At 45.6% G+C, this 20,373-nt stretch overlaps 1 protein-coding gene across 4 annotated transcripts in view; it reads left to right on the forward strand.

The window, feature by feature from the left end:
• The window catches only part of rapgef2 (Rap guanine nucleotide exchange factor (GEF) 2), an 83,260-nt gene extending 63,786 nt beyond the window's left edge, over positions 1 to 19,474 (forward strand). The window contains exons 9-31 of one of the 4 annotated variants that reach the window (XM_026999348.2): positions 1,550 to 1,727; positions 2,843 to 2,979; positions 3,839 to 3,997; positions 4,465 to 4,617; positions 5,138 to 5,302; positions 5,405 to 5,512; positions 5,652 to 5,855; positions 6,489 to 6,597; positions 6,921 to 7,197; positions 7,443 to 7,600; positions 7,823 to 7,837; positions 8,527 to 8,767; positions 9,177 to 9,563; positions 9,692 to 9,903; positions 10,329 to 10,452; positions 10,934 to 10,957; positions 11,873 to 12,096; positions 12,613 to 12,783; positions 12,955 to 13,104; positions 14,697 to 14,898; positions 15,183 to 15,637; positions 15,823 to 16,071; positions 16,941 to 19,474. In XM_026999348.2, coding sequence (XP_026855149.1) covers positions 1,550 to 1,727; positions 2,843 to 2,979; positions 3,839 to 3,997; positions 4,465 to 4,617; positions 5,138 to 5,302; positions 5,405 to 5,512; positions 5,652 to 5,855; positions 6,489 to 6,597; positions 6,921 to 7,197; positions 7,443 to 7,600; positions 7,823 to 7,837; positions 8,527 to 8,767; positions 9,177 to 9,563; positions 9,692 to 9,903; positions 10,329 to 10,452; positions 10,934 to 10,957; positions 11,873 to 12,096; positions 12,613 to 12,783; positions 12,955 to 13,104; positions 14,697 to 14,898; positions 15,183 to 15,637; positions 15,823 to 16,071; positions 16,941 to 16,966 — 4,128 coding nt within the window. In that variant the 3' untranslated portion in view covers positions 16,967 to 19,474. Of the gene's footprint in view, positions 1 to 1,549; positions 1,728 to 2,842; positions 2,980 to 3,838; positions 3,998 to 4,464; positions 4,618 to 5,137; positions 5,303 to 5,404; positions 5,513 to 5,651; positions 5,856 to 6,488; positions 6,598 to 6,920; positions 7,198 to 7,442; positions 7,601 to 7,822; positions 7,838 to 8,526; positions 8,768 to 9,176; positions 9,564 to 9,691; positions 9,904 to 10,328; positions 10,453 to 10,933; positions 10,958 to 11,872; positions 12,097 to 12,612; positions 12,784 to 12,954; positions 13,105 to 14,696; positions 14,899 to 15,182; positions 15,638 to 15,822; positions 16,237 to 16,940 lie in introns of those variants that run through there. The other 3 variants (XM_026999346.2, XM_035532103.1, XM_026999347.2) reach the window with 3 other exon arrangements.
• Positions 19,475 to 20,373: the final 899 nt, after the last annotated feature.

Genomic DNA, 20,373 nt, shown 5'->3' on the forward strand with positions numbered 1-20,373 from the left:
AGCAGCACATCTCTCTGCCTGCTTAACTAGCATCATTCATGATAGTTGATTTACATCTTGCCTGAAATCATCAGGGAGCAAACAGAATGAACAAACGCAACTGTGCGATATATTTGGTTTGTCTAGTTAAGCTGTAATACTGTAAATACTGACTGTGAATTTAAACTCAAAATGGTTTTCTGAGCAGACAGGTGCTTGGTATGCAGTTTTAATAATGATATAATTGATAGATGTTCATATGTTGTACCAATAAAGCTTCTATTGATATCTCTAGAACCCCAACAACAGTACTGGTGGTCAAAAGACGAAAGCAAAGAAGCTGTTTGATCCACAATAGTATAGCTTTTTTATTGCTTAAACTATGTGTACATGGTTTTGTTCATGGGGATTGTTTGAAAGTAGAGGCGAGCTTAAATTTAAAATGCTTAGCCCTGTCTTAAGCTGTGATATGAATATTTGTGCTGCTTTTCAAGTCAGCTCAACCTCTAACACAAGCATCTGCTCACATCAAGGTTAAGCGTCATGAAAACAACTTTGAAATCACTTCGAGGTTTAGCGGAGACAATGAATCTTAAGCTTCAGATTGGGCTCTTTTAGTGATATAGAGCAGTCAAGAGTGTCATGACTGAATTGCACTTTGCCACCCCCAAAGCATCTGGCCTGCCCTCCTTGACTCCGCCCCCTGGAGGAAGGGGCCACCCCTTCACATTCACCTATTCTCCTGGACCCTGGGTAATGGTGTTCACTGCTGCTCAGGCTGGTGAGTCATCCGGAGCGGGCCTGGTCAGGTGCTAGTGGCACACATGGCACACGTCACATGGCTCTTATACAGCCGCCGTCCCACACGTCCTACGCTGGGTAACAGGGTGGGTGACACAGGCTTTTGCTCAGAGCAGCCAGCATCTTTGAAGGCTGTTTGTATGCACTTCTGCTTCTCTTTGTGGGTTTTGTGGTCTCAGAACATAAGATGCAGGCTGCTTAACCCCTTGCTCTAGTTATCGCCATGGTGACAGCTAGAGACTGGTGAAAAGGTTTAACGTGGGCTCAGTTAAGAATGATATTTTGCTGTTTGTGTAACACGCTCTGCTGCTGTCATTTTCTCTCAGATTTATAACTACTGACAAATTTTCACCACATTCCCAGCCTTTTCGAATACATGTTTACTTTATTCTGCACCCCAAAAAACCCAAAATACAAACAAGGCCTGTGAACCTTGTCATTGCTTTGTTTTAATTTCCTTGTTGTTTATTTTAGTCTTTTTCATTGGTGTTTTACCCTCAGCTGCAGAGATCATTTGTGCTACATCTGGACAGCTGGGTTGATATGTTAATGTGAGGTCTTGTTCAGCGACTGCTAATTACATGTGTGGATGAGCCTACGGAGCAATTAATGTGCCTCAGCTAGCTGAAGTGATGAGGCATCTTCCTTTGATCCGTGCTTTGGGTCAGCTTGTGCGGCAGCGTATGGATATGGATGGATACACCTGGATGCTGTTGAAAGTAGCCCATGTGTTTGGCTGGAGACTGAACGGCCGTTTCTGCCTCCGCAGGCCACAGAAAGCGAACCTGGCGACATGGACCTCAGTGGCCTGCCCGAGACGGCCGTCGACTCGGAGGAGGATGATGATGAAGAAGACATCGAGCGTGCCTCTGACCCCCTCATGAGTCGAGACATCGTCCGCGACTGCCTAGAGAAGGATCCCATGGACCGCACGGATGACGACATCGGTAAGGCGTATATATACACACACACACACACACACACACACACACACAGGCAAATGATCAGCTGATAAATTGTATACAATGCAACTGGTGAGATTCCCTTTGTGGATGAGTGAAAGAAATGTTTTGCTTTAGAAGGTACAACAGGTAGGGGGTGGACCATGGAATCTTACAGCAGGGGCAGGAGGTGCTCAGCCATGCTGCACAGTGCACATTCAACTTGTATTTGCTGGATATCTCCCCCATAGTGCTGACCGCTAAACACAGGTCAGCCAGTACTCAGATAGGCTGCAGGCGGGAAAGGCCCACAGCAAGCTCACACGCATACACATACATGGGCAGCTGGGTCACTCTGCGTTCTGTCATCCCTGTCAAACACCAGTCTGAGGCAGACTTATTAAATGTAGCCAGCAGCAGGGTGTGAATTACCACATCATCTCTCCCTACGAATGATGAGTGTGAATGAACTCATCTGATCAAATTAATTTGAAGTCCCAGGTTATGTTAGCAAATAGAAAACCTCTCCTCATAGTAGGAGGAGACTAAGGTGCACCACAAAAGCTACTTAAATTATGATCGTTGGGAAGACTTGAAATAGGGATGAAAACTACTAGTGCAGCCCTATCCTCTGTTAGAGCATTAGCTGTCTTCGGAGTTCACGTTGCCTTCAGTGTAGAGGCATTTGATGTGCCTTTGCTGTTATTTCTTTCGCGGTGGAGCAAACCTCTGTTTCTCTCTCCTCTCCAACTCTGATGCTGATCACACTGTAGCCTGTAAGGGGTGATTTGAGTGAAGGAGAGCCAGACGGCCTACTTTCCTCAATTCTCTCTCTCCGCTTCCTTTCACTGGTTCTCTCTCTCTGTCTCCACATCCTTCATCTCTCTCGCTCACTGTCACTGCCTCTCCCTTCCACACCTTTCTCTCTCCCTGGCCTTGTCTGTCCTATTCTCTTATGTTTTCACACCTTCTCAGTCTTCTCAATCAAGAAATTGAAATCTTCTCCGAGCATTCTGCCGAACCTGTTCTTGGAGTGTTTTCAAAGCGTCAAAGCCCCACCGCCCTGCCATCTCTCTTCCTCTTTCTCATATGCCCTGGTTTTCTGTTGCCCTTGTCCACAGAGCAACTGCTGGAGTTCATGCATCAGCTGCCAGCCTTTGCCAACATGACCATGTCAGTCAGGAGAGAGCTGTGCGCTGTCATGGTCTTTGCCGTGGTGGAGCGTGCCGGAACCATCGTCCTCAATGACGGCGAGGAGGTTGGTCGTGTTCGCCGTTACTGTTTATGCATATTAACTTCTCTGCCCCTTATTTGACCCTGACTGTTTCAGCTCTATTTGGTCTTCTTTCTTCACTTCAGTAGTGGCTATTACACCCAGCCAGGTCAAGCTTGAATCACGGGTTACCAGCCCAAGCCTCACCAAAGCTGCGCCCTCCACCCTGGTCAAAGATTGGCTTCCTCATCTGAGCTGGCATTTAGCCCCATATCTGAGCCACAGCAAAGCAGCCCTTCAGCACCAGTCAGATTCTGCTCTGTTAAACCTGAATGCACAGCCATCTTTCTTGGCTGGAGCTCATGGCCTGCCTTGGGGAGTGGAGAGCACTTATCTCCTTATCTGACTATAGACATGTCTGAGTACAGACATTTTTCCCTCCTAATGCATCGGGAAAAATGGATCACAGAAAAGGCCCCAGCAGCCAGGCCAGTCAATGGGAAGAGCTCAGGCATGTTTTCCTTACATTGGGAATACCTCTTTCAGGAACTGCCAGGATTCTGCATATTGCAGAGCCTTTGTAAATGGGTTAGATCGCTTCCAAATTTGCTGGATGATTGATGCCCCCTTTTTCACCAAATGGTTACTAAGAACATTACATGTCCCTGCTGAGGACATTACACAGTGTAATGCATCATGCTTACGCTGTAATACATTTCTAACAATATTACTTTCCCATTTTACATGGGGATCTAGAAAGGTTTTGTCTGTCTTTTACACGGTTAGTAGTAGTAGGTAGCTCATTGCCTTGTTCGACTGCTTTGCCACCTGTGTGTCCGTGGCGATGCTGGGTCCCTGATATCTGAGCCTGCAGTGCCAAAGTGTCGCCATGCTCGCCCCACAGCTGGATTCGTGGTCGGTGATCCTGAACGGCTCAGTGGAGGTGACCTACCCGGAGGGCCGCACCGAGATCCTCTGCATGGGAAACAGCTTTGGCGTCTCGCCCACCATGGAGAAGGAGTACATGAGGGGAGTGATGAAGACCAAGGTAGATGACTGTCAGGTGAGTCCTTCACAGCAAAGGCCCCCCTCCAGGATATAAGGCATGTTGGCCCAGTGGAAGACAGGAGACGGGAGCTTTGGGGTAGAAGATGGATGGCTGAAATTCCTCTGTTTCAGTGCAGAAGGAAGCAGCCCGAGAGATTTACTGTGATCTCCCTTCCAGTTTTGTTTAGTTTGATATAATGATTTCATTTGCAGTGTTTACTGTTGAAATACTATAACCCTGACACAGAAGTGTAATGGGTGAATTAACTAAAATTTGGCAATTCTGAAAAGTTTGGCTGCCTTTCACTTCCCTGTAATTGGCACATTCAGTTGATACATTATGAATCTAATGAGGTAATTAAAATTTGCCCCGAATCCTGGCCAGACTGTCAGGGAAAGGGCTTTAAGGACAGCGACTGGATGCTAGTAGCTTCCTCCCTAGAGGCATAACGGAATTGATCAGCGCCGCTTCCCCTCTCTCAGTTTGTGTGTATAGCACAGCAGGACTACTGCTGCATCCTGAACCAGGTGGAGAAGAACATGCAGAAAGTGGAGGAGGAGGGGGAAATTGTCATGGTGAAAGAGCACCGCGAGCTTGACCGCACTGGCACCCGAAAAGGGCACATTGTCATCAAGGTGAGACCCTAAGCCCTAACCCTTAACCCTGGCATGTTTAGCTGTTTATTCCAAACAAAATACATGGGAAGTGTTATCTGCCATGATGAGGCAATCATGATTCTTCTGATAATGTCCTCTGATGGCTCTTGTAAGCTGAGGAATTGTGTTTCTGCTCCTCCAATCGACATGCCGTTTGAACTGAACTGCATGCATGTGTATTGAACGTGTCTCCTCATTGATCGTGGGATGGAAATCAGCTAAATGGAGCACAGGGGAAGCTTGAGTGTTGCCCATGGAATGTAGTGTAATGAGGGCAGACTAGTTATCTGAGCAGACAGAAAATATTGCCCAATGAGAGTAAATTGCCCCCCAAAAATTGCCAGCTAATTCCTCTCATTACTTCTAAGGTGTAGTCTTCCCTACTTTACCCTATATACCCGTTTAGTGCATATGTGTAATGTCTTTTGTAGTGTCTGCAGTGCACTGTGTGGCTTGCCAAATAGGGCACCATGTTGGAATGATTTCTGTCTCCTTGCAGGGCACAACAGAGCGCCTGACCATGCACCTGGTGGAGGAGCACTCGGTCGTGGACCCCACCTACATTGAGGACTTCCTGCTTACCTATCGCACCTTCCTGTCCAGCCCTATGGTGGTGGGCAGGAAACTGCTGGAGTGGTTCCACGACCCCAGCCTCAGGGACAAGGTACACACACACACACACACACACACACACACACACACACACCAATGGTGATGTGCATATCTCTGTCACCGTATAGTCATGCGTAAATTCATGTGTTCACAGGTTACACGGGTAGTCTTGCTGTGGGTGAACAATCACTTCAACGACTTTGAGGGTGACCCCGAAATGACGCACTTTCTTGAAGAATTTGAGAATAATCTGGAGAGAGAGGTAAGCCACTTTGGAGACTCCTGCATCCTCTTGCAGTTCCACTCGTGTGTGTTTTACCTAAGTCCTTCTGGTGTCTTTTGCGCTAACTCGCTCTCGTCTCTTAACCCCCCGCCCCGCCCACCAACCTGGAATGGAGCAGAAAATGTGCGGACACCTAAGACTGTTAAACATAGCGTGTGCTGCCAAGGCCAAGCTGCGGGTGGTGACGCTGACGAAACCCTCGAGGGAGGCGCCGCTGGCCTTCACCCTGCTCGGCGGCTCTGAGAAGGGCTTCCGCATCTTCGTGGAGAGCGTGGAGCCCGGCAGCAAGGCTGCAGAGGCAGGCCTCAGGCGTGGAGATCAGGTCCTCCTTTGCTACACTCTTCTACTGACTCCCGTCATCTCCAGCTACACTAATTTAAACTGATGGATATTAATTTATGATACCTGCGAATGTGCTCTGATGATAACTTGTGTTGGCATCATCAGATTTAGCTAGAGAAAAAGGTTTAATGATGGCAGGAATAGCTCTTGTGGGTATTATTGTAGCACTACAGAAAGTAGTAGTACCATTTAATAGTTTTGAAATTTATACACTGGCGCTGAGTATATTGGAATGTAGCCCTACTCAGTTATAGCTCCCTCACTTCATGTCAGCTGTGCCACTAGATGTGAAATTGATATTCTTCACCCTTGCCTTGTTTATCTGTTCTCGAAATATCAGTCATCAGCACATATGGCTTTATAATGAGGCCCAGTACCATTGTTTTATCCTTCTTTTATAATAATGTCATTAATCTGAACCCCAGCAGAAATGCCTCAGATTCATACATATATTGATGAATATGACTCCTTTGTGGAGCAGTTATGTTGTTTAGTTATTTTCAACCATGTCCCCCTGGAAACCTCCAGTGGCATAGTATGATCTGCATATGTAGAGAAGGTTCTCAATTTATTCCACCTTAATGTTGGTGCATTGCTCTCTGTCATTCCCAAGATCCTAGAGGTGAATGGGCAGAACTTTGAGAATGTGCAGCTGTCTAAAGCCAATGAGATCCTGCGGAACAACACACACCTGTCCATTACTGTGAAAACTAACCTTTTGGGTAAGCTACACATACATGGTCTTGGTATGAAAGAGCAGCAGTTAAAGAAATGTATTTATGGTGAGCCAGCAAACAGCAGGTCCCACGAAGCATTCTACGTGGACTTCTGAAAATGCCATAGTCAAACGTAATAGTCCGTATCGCTGAGGTATATAAAACTGATTGCTGTTCCAGGAGGAGCTGTTTATTAGGCTGTGGCTAGTGAAAAGGCTGATCCAAGATCAGCAATCTATCATCAGTCGTTAGGATTTGAAAGGGAAAAACCTGGTCTGAGATCAGCACTCAATTCTTTCAGTCTGAACCATGGTTGCCTCTCCTTTCAGTGTTTAAAGAGCTTCTGGCCCGGCCTGAGCATGACCCAGAGCATGACCAGGAGGAGGAACTTGACAGAAAAAACGGAGCTCCCCACATCCCCAAGATTGGCGACATTAAGAAAGCCAGTCGCTATTCCATCCCCGACCTGGCCGTGGACGTGGAGCAGGTCATGAGCCTGGAGAAAGTCAGCAAGAAGGCCAAGGCCAACACAGTGGGTGGCAGGAACAAACTGAAGAAGATCTTTGACAAAACTCTCACCAGTATTTTACCACCCAAGCCATACAAGTGAGTGTGGCATGGCACTCAAAATTACAAAGCATATTTTTATGTCATAAATGTTACATATTATTTGTATATATACATATTTGTTATAAATGTATGAAGTATGTCACAAGTATATTGTGTTAGATTTTTCAGTAAGGAGAGTAGCATGGTATTAATGATGTTAATGATGTTCATGGTCTTGTGGAAGTGCTGCAGGAGTGATGAGGATCCTTGGATTGTGTACCTTTTGTGGTTATGTCCTGCAGTGATGTTGGCGTAGGCCAGTCCCAGGATGACAGCATTGTGGGACTGAAGCAGTCTAAGCAGATCCCCCCTGCCCTCCCGGTCAGTGGAAACCTGTCGTCCAGCAACCCCGACCTGCTGCAGTCTCACCATCGCATCCTGGACTTCAACAACCAACCGGGTGAGTCCGTTACACTTCTCACCCTGGAAATAATAATTTTTCAATAAAACTCGGAAGGGAAGATCTTAATGGGTAACTGCTGCAGAACACGTCAGGATGCTGGCGTGCTTTAGAGCAAAAGTGTGTAACATTTTCAGGAACCCTCTCATGCCATCACTCATGCGTTCTGCACAGCAGGCTTCTCTCCATCACACTCACCTTGTCCCAAATCTCCTCTTTCAGAGCTGGTCCCCATAAGTAAGTAAAGACTCTGGTACTCTAGTGACTGTTCATGATCACTTCATAAATCATGGAGGGGTTGCTGATTTCCTTTCCTCGATTTTCCTTCATTTTTCTATCCAAGATCATTACTGCTGTACAAAAATGGTGGGGCTGAAACCCAACTGCTTTGAAAAGGAAACAAAACGTGCTAATGCTGTTAATAATGAATGTCTGTCAACAGGGAGCAGTTAGCATAATGCAGATGCGTCATCCCACATGGTTCCTGCTAGCTTTCGTTCATTGTTAGCAATGTGTTCTTAAGTGCAGGGTTGCTTTAATCTTCGCGCTGGACATGCTAATGTTGTTGCCATTAGTTACCAGGCTATTGATTTAAGTGTTTATGTTTCCTTTTAGTGGTTCATTGATCTGATTAAATCATCTGTAACTCATACGGTGGCCCATTTTGTTTTAAAAAGCAGATTCTCAAACCCCACTGAGTGTCTTTACTTGCTCTGGAATTGCTTTTTCCCCTTCTCATAGATTGTAAAAAAAGATAACGATTTTGGGATTTTAAATGATTAAATTGTTCAGTGGTTATAAAAGCACATAATGATTATTGGATGGGTTCACCTTAGCCAGGAGTAATGCTGAGTTAAAAGGGTGGTGCTTGAGTTGAGCACAAGCTCTTCCTTCAGTCTGTGACCAGGCCCTGTGCTCTGCTTCAGACATGTCGGACCAGGTGTTGCGCGTCTTCAAAGCCGACCAGCAGAGTCGCTACATCATGATTGGGAAGGACACCACGGCCAAGGAGGTAGTGGCCCAGGCTATCCGGGAGTTTGCCCTGACTGCCGCCCCCGAAGCTTATTCGCTCTGCGAGGTGTCTGTCACACCTGAGGGCGTGATCAAGCAACGCAGGCTTCCTGAGCAGCTCTCCAAACTGGCAGACAGGATACAGCTCAGTGGCAGGTAGTGTCCCAGAGACTCCGCAGTTAAACTAGGCCACCTACCAAATGCGAGATTTGAAACATATAGGAGGTGCATTTTTTACTTTTGTAATTAATGTGTATTTATTGTTTTATGTATGCATTTAAAGATATAGAAAGCATGGCTGAAAGCAATAAGTAAAGATTCATTATAATTCATTTTAAAATCCAAAGGAATACATTTATATTGTTAAACCTGTACACCCTGAAAGTTCAGAATGACCATTCTTATCACACTGATATGTACTGTATTTTGTACAAACAGGAAAAATCTATTTGGTCTTCCCTATTCTGCAGTGTTTAATCTACTAGTATTGTCTGTGATAATATGCTGTGGCCAAGCAAAATTCCTAGCAAGTGACATGAGCCCCATTCCCCCACATCCTGCTCAGGTACTACCTTAAGAGCAACATGGAGACAGAGACGCTGTGCTCGGACGAGGACGCACAAGAGCTGCTGCGCGAGAGCCAGATCGGCCTGCTGCAGCTCAGCACGGTGGAGGTCGCCGCCCAGCTCTCCATGCGTGCCTTTGAGCTCTTCTGCGCTATTGAGCCCACCGAGTACATCGATGACCTGTTCAAGCTGCGCCCGCGGCCCGCCAGCCCCTCCAGCCTCAAGCGCTTTGAGGAGGCCATCAACCGTGAGACGTTTTGGGTGGCTACCGAGGTGGTGCGTGAGCCCAACCAGCTCAAGCGCATGAAGATCATCAAGCACTTCATCAAGATCGCCCTGCATTGCCGCGAGTGCAAGAACTTCAACTCTATGTTCGCCATCATCAGGTGTGTGGGTCAAATCAGCGAAAGCCATCAGATGTATGCAGATAACATTACTGACCGAGTGGTGCCGGGCATCCTGTTTTTGGTTTTGTGCCGTATCGTTAAATGTAATGACCTCCGTATCGTTGCAGTGGTCTGAATCTGGCGCCAGTGTCCAGGTTGAGGGGCACATGGGAGAAACTGCCGAGCAAATATGAGAAACTCTTCAGTGACCTGCAGGACCTGTTTGACCCATCCAGAAATATGGCCAAGTACCGGAACGTTCTGAACAGCCAGAACCTGCAGCCGCCAATCATCCCCCTTTTTCCTGTCATCAAGAAAGACCTCACCTTTCTCCACGAGGGTGAGAGATGCTCCTCTTGGTTCACATTAGCTTGACTTCACCAGTCTTCTTACTTAGCTCATTACTGTGGATGACTTTTTCCTCTAAATGCTTTCAAAAAAGAACCACTATATCTGACATTGTTTCAGCCTGTTGTGAATTAGGGAGCCTGAGAGATTTTCAACTAGTTATAGAAAAAAAAAAAGTTTTTCTGTTTTGTTTTTTGCCTTACTGGTCTTCAGAGTTCCTTAAAGGTTGCCGTGTCAGATTTGTACTTTTTGTACTAAAATAATTATGAATAAAAAAAGTGTTCCACTCGTTGTTGTCCAAATGCATTACCAGTATAGTTACAATAATTATTCTGTCAGTTTTAAAGGCGTACATAAGAAGCCTCAGAATACCTGTTTTTTTGCCATGTGAAATGGCTGACTCTGTGCCTTCTTCAGGCAACGACTCGAAGGTGGATGGGTTGGTGAACTTTGAGAAGCTGCGGATGATTGCGAAGGAGATCAGGCATGTGGGGAGGATGGCGGCAGTGAACATGGACCCCGCGCTTATGTTCCGCACCAGGTGGGGTCCCTGCCAAATCGTATTCGGCTCTGTCCAGTTTTGTCCTCCCTCTGGACCCTAGCCTGCACACCATTAAAGAGCTTTTAGTACACTTCACAGGTGTATGTAGAGCTATGGTGTCATTCCTTCAAACAGCCACACACACAGAGGCTTTCACTGTATGCAGTTGGCTGCTGATGTTTGTGCTTATGTGTGTATGCGTGCAAACGTGTATGTATCTTGTTGTATGAGTGTTTGTATACAGTTATATCATGCTGGAATATTTGCTCTTGCCTGTCTGTTTAGCTTCTGATGCTGCTCACCTTCGTACTCTTGGTCTCTTATTTTCTTGTCATCTAAGCTTCTCTCTCTTTTCCCTTTACCTTCTTCTCTTACTCCTACCTGATTTTCTCCCTCTTTCTCTCTTTTCTCCATCTCTCTCTCCTACACCCCCCACCCCTTCTTTGCCCCACACACCACTATTCATGGCTCTCCCTTACAGGAAGAAGAAATGGAGGAGTTTGGGGTAAGTGTGGTGACCTCTTGGTGACCTCTAACCTTTAACCCCATACCTCCTTGCTCACATGCACTCCTTGCCCCACTCATCTTTAAGTTCAGCTGCCTCCTCACTGTTTTGTTCTTTTGTTCTTCGTTTTCCGTTCTCATTATTTGAGTGTGCGTACCACTCTGACAAACAGCTGGCCCATAGTGCCACTGCCGTCACTTTTGCTATTCTGGGTCATTTAGATAAACTTTCACTCATACGTTTACTTAAAAACATGATCACCAAAAAGTGCCTGCACTAATACTGAGATGGACTTTGGGTGTTGCACCAGCACGAGTGCACCAATTTTGCATGTGGCTGTCTGTTTTCTACTAGCAGAGCTCATATGTTAATGTGATGTTAATGTGAACTGTTATGGTCCATCTTAGCAAAAGTGATCTGTTTTAACACGTATAACTTCCAGTTACAATGCTTAGCAAAAAGCATGTCTTTACCAGTGAGTTTGTGAGTTTGTCTGTTTGTTTTAAGTTCATCATTTTGTATGTACTTAGATGTTCAACACTGAAAGTGAAATCCCCAGTATTGTATATGGTATCATATTCCAATTCCGTTTGCCACTTTCTGCTACTGCCCATGTGAAGTGGTCAAACTAAAGCCTGCTTAGACCGCAGAAACTGTTATGTACGGAATGTTATAAGATACCCCTTTAAATGAATGCCGTGGTTTGTTTCAAGTGGAGTTAAAGAGCCATCTTTTTCTCCTCCCCTTTCACCTGAGTGGCTGGAATGCCAAATGCATGGATTGTTCTAAACCTTCAAGGAATGCGACTGGTTGCATGTCCACCTTTGAGCGCACTGTTTGATCCTGGACTGGCAGTACCCTTGCAGCTTTCCTCATTGTGGGTGTGCGTGTGTGTGTGTGTGCGTGTGTGTGTAGATCACTGAGCCAGGGCAGTGCCAACGCGGCAGTGCTGGATGTCACCCAGACAGGTGGGCATAAGAAGAGGGTGAGGCGGAGTTCCTTCCTTAATGCCAAGAAGTTGTACGAGGATGCGCAGATGGCCCGCAAGGTGAAGCAGTACCTGGCCAACCTCACACTGGAGACCAATGAGGAGAGTCTGCAGACACTATCCATACAGTGTGAAGCATCCATAAACACACGTGAGCATCTCTGTCTCAAACACATGCGCGCGCACACACACACACACAAACACACACACACACACACACATATATATATACACACACAGGCTAGAAATAAACTGCATAGTTTATTCCTCTAGTATAAACACACGTGAGCATCTCTGTCTCAAACACACGTGCGCACACACATACACACGCACACACACACACATATATATATATATATATATATATACACACACACAGGCTAGAAATAAAATGCATAGTTTATTTCTCTAGTACTCATCCTTCATGGACGTAATAATGCACTCTGCCTAATCTCTCTATCATGTTAAAAAACCCTACCACATACTGGAGAAGGCAGATTCATATGTGAAAGTTTTTGACACTTTGATCACACTGGCGGTATTCATGCACTAGACATTTGCTCCTTGACCTACACCTGCTTACCTCCATCCTGGCCCTGCCTTGCACTCAGTTTCACTGCTAACCTATTCTAACCGAACCATTGTGTCCACTTGCCCCATCCCCCAGTACCTAAGAGTTCAGGGGACAGGAAGAGGCCGGACACGTCGCCTGTGGTGGCGCGGGCCGCCGCCCACCAGCGCCAGCAGCTGCAGAAGCCCAACCAGGCGCTGCAGGTGCCGGCCGTCGCCCTCTACCCCTCCCGCAAGAAGGTTCCTGTCAAAGACCTGCCCCCCTTTGGTAAGAGGACACGCACGCACAGCCGATTTCCTCTGACGTTGTCATTGCTGTTGGTCAGTTGCTTCAGTCTCGTGTGGTTTTTGACCCACATGCTTTTTTGGCTTTTTGACTTTTATTTGAATAGTCTTAGCTCAACGTTACCTGCAAGCCTGTCCCGTGTTACACATGCAGGCACTAGTTCTCCGCAGTCCCTGAAGAAGATCCTGTCTCTGTCGGAGGAGGCGAGTGAACGACACAGGAAGCAGGCTGACGACGCCATCTCCAGTGCCTCGTCTCAGCATTCCTCTCCGCCCACGTCTCCACGGAGCTCTCCCAAGAAAGGTGAGATGAGGACAGAAAACAGATATACAGTTGCGCACTGATTATACACACTCACACAGACATTCTATGCAAATTCTCTTCTCAAATTCGCCTCTTGCCCTGTTTGCTGTATGTGTAAACTGTGACATTATTGCCTTCTGGTGGTCACACACGTACACAAATAGTCATAGCTAGTGCCATCTGGTGTCCACACTGCATTCTGTGTGCATTCTTAATGGAAAATTCTGCCATCTTGTGGCAAAAGGACAAAAGACACTTGCACCCGCCCACCTATTTGCCAGAATGTTCCTTTTCCATTAAAGGGATAGTTTTGTTTTCATGAGGTTAACCTATCTAACAGCAAGTGAAAGCTAATGCTGCCAGCTAGCAGGGTGTGCTGATGTAATTTTCATTCACATCCATATTATTGGAGTAAACCCTTTCTTTAAATGGAATTTAATCTGAGCCTCACACAGTTGTTTGCCTTGCATGCAGCTTGGCATCTTTAAGAAACCAGAGTGTAAGGAGATTTACTTCTTGCTGTAGAAAGGCGGCAGCAGGTAGCAGCTTGGATACAAATGCCCCAGAGGAAGGAGAGGGTATAGCCTCAATCTTACACTGCATTCTCTAGGTCCTTCTATTGTCTCATTCAAAAGGGAGTAATATTTTGACTAGTAAATATTAAAGCATTATTCACAGTCATACCAGTAGAATAGTGCACTGAAGTTTAATATACAACCAGTATGGTTGTGAGTAAAACACCTATTCTGCTTGACCAAACAGCACAGGCTGTTTGTTTGTGTTCAGACAAATACATTGCACTGTACAGCGATGTATATTTGGTGGATATTGTATAATATAACACTAATATGGCAGTAATAAGACTGTAAAACCAGAATATTTTTATTTTGGTGGGCTGAGCTATGAGCTGAACTGGTGTTGTGCTGAAGCTGTAGATGACAGAGGTGCTGATATGCTAGTAGAGCTGCAGATGGCAGGCTGCCAGTGGGAGTTTGTCCTCTCAGGATTCTCTGCCGCTGAGGAAACTCGACGCCTTATTGATCGGCCTGGCTCTGAGCCGGGAGCCATTTTGGCTCCCGGGGATATGACTGCATTTTCTCAATGGTGGAGTCCAGTGAAAGTGCTGTGCCGTTTTTGCTTCAATATAGATCAGATAAAGGCAAATGTGTTGAAAGATGATCTATTACAGATAAAGCTAATAGTTTTCTGGAAACGGCTAGTCCTGCTATGGTGTGTCAACAGTGCTGAGTAGTAGCTGAAGCAACTAATGCTCCTTTTCAAAATATATAACCTGTATATCTTACTAAAATAAATATAAAGATATAAAAGTTTTCTTTTTTAGGTTTGTGGTGGGTGCATGTATATGGTAGCTACTTGTAGTTATAAGATGTAGTTTGCTTTTTACCCCTATTGTTAATATTTCTTTTATATTTCATGCAAGTTACTGTTGCAGCCTTAGTGAACATGTACCAAAAAATATTAATTTAACTGGCAGTACAGTATGACAGATGTTGTGAATCCAGATTTCAAAGATGAGCCACATTTCCCCAGTCATGACCAGTTGAGAATAGTGTGGGTCTGCGGTTCAAAAGGTTTGGGTCGTGCAGCCGACAGCCTCTCTGACTCGGGCCACAGCGAGATCTCCTCACGCTCCAGCCTAGTCAGCACCTCCTCCCTGGACATTGGACCTGACGAGCGACGGCACCGCTTCGGGGGAGGGGCCGCCGATGGTCATGGTGGGGTTCACCGACTAGAGCGTAGGGCTACGGCTGACCCGGACCAATACAGCCTGGGGTGAGTGGCCTCCTACTGGCCTCCTTTTTAACTTTCCAGCAGTTCGCTAGTTTCATTTGGTCAAAAGTTAGCTATGTAATTTTACTTGCCCAAAGTTAGCCTTTGTGATGGAACATAACCATTATCAGCTGCTAGCTTAGCTCTCATTTTACACACCTGTTTAAGAATGTCTAGTACGTCTTGGTTTTTTTTTTTACATTATGCTTATATTCCGATTGGTGCTGCTGTTGTAATGAGAAATATTTCCCTTCTCTTTATTTCTTTGGGCTCGGCATCATCCGTAGGTCATACTCGTCCATGCAGGACTGCCGCAGCATGTATGCGGGGGCGACTGTGCTCTCGTCACCCAGCTCGGAGGAGCTCACGCAGGACCAGGGCGATCGTGTCTCCTTGGACGCTGCCGACTCGGGACGCGGCAGCTGGACGTCCTGCTCAAGCGGCTCACATGATAACATCCAGACCATGCAGCAGGGGCGGAGCTGGGAGGCCCTTGCCGAGGGGGCGGGGCTGTGGGCGGGCCGAGGCAGTTGGGCATCAGCTTGCTCAGCCTCATCCTCGCCGGCGGCATGCTGGGGTGAGGACTCCGAGGGTGACACAGGCACCATAAAGCGGCGGGGCGGGAAAGACGTTAGCGCCGATGCAGATACCAGCAGCATCACTTCCACCGGCTCTGAGGAGTCCAAGCAGCACAGCAGACGGCCCTCGCCCATCACCGCTGGCAACGCCAAGGGCGTACTCAGTAAGCACATGCTGAATAATGCTGTTGTCATGTACCTTTTTCTAGATGTGACTGACTAATAAAAACATTCACTTCACAAGACCAAATTCTTGAGGGCATCTCTCTACATGGCCACAAATCGGTGTGAGTACATTGTGGGTCGGAGTGTAGTGAATGCTGACCCCCTCCACCTTTCCCCAACCCAGCACGGAAAGATGGCCGTTACCGGGACCCCCCACCCACGCCGCCAGGCTACACGGCGTTGACCATCTCGGACGTGACGGAGGGGGCGTCACACACAGGCCGTAGGCCCCCAGACTACACCACAGCCCTGCAGCGCTCGCGCCTGGTCACCCACTCGCCTGATGCACAGCAGCCACCCTCGGCGGGCAAGTCCGAGCAGCTGGAAGCACGCGGCATGGCCGACGATGAGGCCAACGAGATGGAAGAGGAGGGTGAGTGCTTGTCTCCCAAACTCAGAGCTCAGAGGAGGAGAGGCCCACACACAGCAGAGCCCCCCAGGCCATGAATCACACACACCACCCTGGCAGGTAAAACTCCCCAAACTGCAGCTCTTCCATATTCTCTCTCTCTCTCTCGCGTTCTCCCTCTCTCACACACACACACACACACACACTCTCTCTCTCTCTCTCTCTCTCTCTCTCTCTCTCTCACACACACACTCACACACACACACACACACACACACATTCATTCATTCACTCTTGGCCACAGGCTTGTGCTGCATGCTATGAATTCACAACTCATTTGTTCCAGCCCCCATCACCAGCCACCAATCACCAACACATCTCATGCAGTGCATGCGTTACCAAGGAGATGGCCTTCCTCCACTTCCATGGCAACATCCCTACCATTGCTCTATGCTCTGCCGTGTGTGTCGGCACTCTCTCATCAAATTGCAGAGACATCAGAACTGCCATCTGGGAATCGTAGTCCTGTTAATGCTTGCTTACAAACTAACAACCACGTGAGGTACTTCTGTTGTAAAGAATGACTCAGTATTAGGAACCTTTCACCACCAGCTTATAGCTGTGCATGCTAAGTTATGACATATTAAATGCTGTTAGTTCTGAATGTAACTGAATATTTATTCATTGTAGCTGAGAATATTTATTCATCGCAGCTGCATTTTGCAGACTCGAAGAATACGTCTGTCGTGTTTGACACTGGTGTGGTAAGACCAGGTTATGTTGCAAATTATGTTGCGTATGTGCTTCTGTATACATGTATGTTTGTGACTGTGTGTGAATGTGTGTATGTGTGGGGACTCACACTGACCAACAGTCCTTTTCCCTGCTTCCAGAGGATGAACAGGTTTCAGCTGTTTGAAGGGAAGGACACTCTACTGCTGGACACTTGTGGCAGCGACTGAAGTCTAATAAGAGTCTTCAGGGGCAGGCAGACTGCCAGAGCAACCAATCTTCATCTGAATGGCACTACCTGCCCCTCTCCTCATTGGTGGATTCATCTCCCTTCCCTGCCTTAAATCATCGCAAAGGGTTTTGCTGCCCTGCAAACTAAAATACTGTGAAAAAAAGGAGGAGAAAGATGGATAAAAAAAAAAGAACAGATGAAAAGCAACTTACATGGCACTTTGGAAAACCTATTTAGCTTAAAGTACAAAAAAGGACTCAAACATGAACTTGAAAATGAACACAGCGGTGCGACATTCACACTAAGACGAAACTGCCATTGACGGTCAGTGACAGACACCACCCCACCACCTCACCCAACCCCCCAAAAAGGAAAAAAAAAATAGAGCCAAAAATCCTTTTATTTCCACCTGCACTTTTTTAAAGCTCCCTTTTGTAAGATGAGAGCAAAATGCGCATGGTCTTCTCTTTGGGACAAGAATGAGAACATGTGAAGGGGAGGCATTCAAACCTTTTCAGACTCCAATAATCTCTCTGTCCCTCCTACTCCTCACAACACTCAGAACTGTGCAAGGCACTGTTGCAGTATTATTTGAGCAGGTGATTGAGAGAAGGAAATAATCTTCCTGCACTAACGGACCCCAGGAGCAAGGAAGGAAGCTAGGACACTGCCTATGGGCACGCCCCTGTCTACCCAGCACACTTCTCCACTTCTTAGGGCCCTTGTCGGGAGCGATATAGGGAGCAATACACCTGCGCCTTTTACCTATTGTCTGTTCCCAGGTTGGAGTAGAGCCTACAACTTTGCTTGGATGATCTCAGAAAGCATGCTTTTTTTTTTAAAGGCAAGACTTCTGGAGTTGTCTTGTTCTTGAATCTCAGTCCTGAGGTTTTGTTTTGACCTACTCCCACTACCGTCACTTGGGAAGAAAACATGAGCAGTTCCACAGATGTTAGAAATAGTTTTGCAAGGCTATTCCTTATAGTTGCAGAGGGCTCAGTCAGCGATCTCCTTTGGAGTTTGCTTAGGTGCAGACTCCAGCTGGCACACCTTTGATGATCTCCAGTCCTTCATTGTAGTCTTTAAAGATGGGAGGTTATGAGATGTTCATCTAGCTCTTCCATGCTAAAGTCAGGCTGTGTCTTCTCCATTGATCATATGGGTGGAATACCATGCTGAAGCTCTCTCACTCAACGGACAGCAAGAGAGAGGCGTGAGAACTGTGACTGGACAGAAGACTAAATTATTCTATCAAGTGCTATACGTATTTGAACAAAAGCTTTCTCTGAGTTTAGGCTGCTCAAAATATTCCCAGGAACCCAGTATATCTCATTTAGCAGGCCACACGTGGTCATTTTGCAGGTGAAGCACTGGATCCTCCCCCATGTCACTGTACCCATTTTCATGAAATGACAAATACAACAGACATCACTGTCCTGTACTGTTGTGTGTGGGACAAGCTGTCAGTGTACAGTCAAGATGAAGGTTTGTCCAGCCAGCCAAGGCAAGGCCAGACCGGGTGCTCTTTCCTGACATGAACCATTCTCGACTGTCGTGTGTTGTGAGATGTTCATGGCTGAGGTATGCTGGCTTTTTGTGGTGCTATGTAGGCCTTATGAGGGCTTAAGTCATGCTTGTGTCGCACTCTACAAATGGAAGTGGTCTTATGCAGACTGCACAGCAGATGAATGGACCTTCCCAAGAAAAAGATGCTTCTAAGACTCCGGTGCGGAAGGATGTCACTAACTGACCTGAAGGCTGCCAAGCTAAGCAGAACTCAACTGTTGAGAACAAGTCACTTTTATTGTTCCTTTTTATCACTGAGTTAAACTGATCACATTGATCAGTATTTAGACATGACAGACTTTGAGGGAGAAAAAAGATTGCAGTGTTTTCCACTGTAGCCTGTAATATCACTTCAATGTTTCTTTCTCGTCTTGCTGTAATTTTCCTTTGTTTTTTGTAACGGTTGCAGTCGTAAAACAAAATGCCACATACAAAAAAAAAAAAAACAACAAAAAAATAAATAAACATTTGTAAACCAGTGGTTATATAAATCATTCACTTCCATTTGAATTTTTGGAACTAGACATGCTTTTTTGGCAAGCTGAGTGGAGTCCTATTTCGAAAAATAAGTTGCACAAAATGTACAAACATAAGATAAACTGTAGTAGGTAGCGCTGCTACTTTGTTTGATGTGTGATGTCAAGTGAGAAGTGTACATTTAGCTGGTGAAGATTCTCTCATTCTTGACTACTTTTACCTGTACGTCTTTTACAAAGACAATTGGTGGAGTATGTATTGGTTGTTATTTTCTGTCTTTCTTTCTTTTTGTATTTTTAATACAATAATTGTAAATATTGGTTATATTTTTGTTGAATTGTAGAAAAGTACTATGTTTATGCCTCAACATCCAGTTTATATGAAGCTGGGAATCAATAAATGCGAAAAAAGGAATCAACACACAGGTTTCAAATGCACTTATTATTTTTTCCCCCCATCAAGGTTCTTTCTTTGGAGTATTGTTACTTTAAATGACCTCTGGCACCATCTAGTGTTTGCACAAAATAAGACATGGAAGTAACTTGAACTGTATCTCACTTTTTTAACTGACAAATGTGTGTCAGAATTAATAAAAAGACATGGATACCTACTTGCTGTGCCTCCATAAGACTACCTTGACTTCGTCAATGTTGGATGATATCCGTTTCCCACAGGAGAAAGGACATTCCATTTCAAGGTGAGTCACAGTAAGTATTTAAAGGCAAAACTGGTGAATTTTGATGTAAATTTTGCGAATAACACATTCTTGTGGATTTTCTTTTTAAAGCGAACCCCAGATTCTCATTTTCCAGTATACTGAAACTTATAAAGGCCATGCTAAAGGTACAGCAGACAACAATCAGGCAACTATAAAGAAAAAACAAAACACAATGAATTCAATTATATATTTCCAGCATAAGGAGGAATTTTCTAAAACTTTTTTTTTGTAGAATAAACAGAATGATGCAAAAATGCTTTAGAATCAAAGGAATGATCTCTTGTACTATTTAAGAAGAGTTACACATTCAACTGCTAGAACTTTGGTACTGGAGTGTCATCAGATTTTTTGGTTAATGACATCCCTATCATTTACTGTGGACTTTGCACTACATATATTTTTAATCAACACAGAAAAGTATTGCTTTTAGATCATTTGAGTAGTTTAGTGACATGTAAAAAGGAAATTGAGAGGCCCCTGGCAAGCACCATAAAGATGTTCAATGCATTGTTTGATCTTGATATGATTCAATGTTATTCAGAGTTTTTAATGGACTATTTAATAATTTCTGAAGGTGCTACCTTGTACTAATACTTATCAA

This window comes from Electrophorus electricus, chromosome 12, assembly GCF_013358815.1.
Source record: "Electrophorus electricus isolate fEleEle1 chromosome 12, fEleEle1.pri, whole genome shotgun sequence".
Taxonomy (NCBI): domain Eukaryota; kingdom Metazoa; phylum Chordata; class Actinopteri; order Gymnotiformes; family Gymnotidae; genus Electrophorus; species Electrophorus electricus.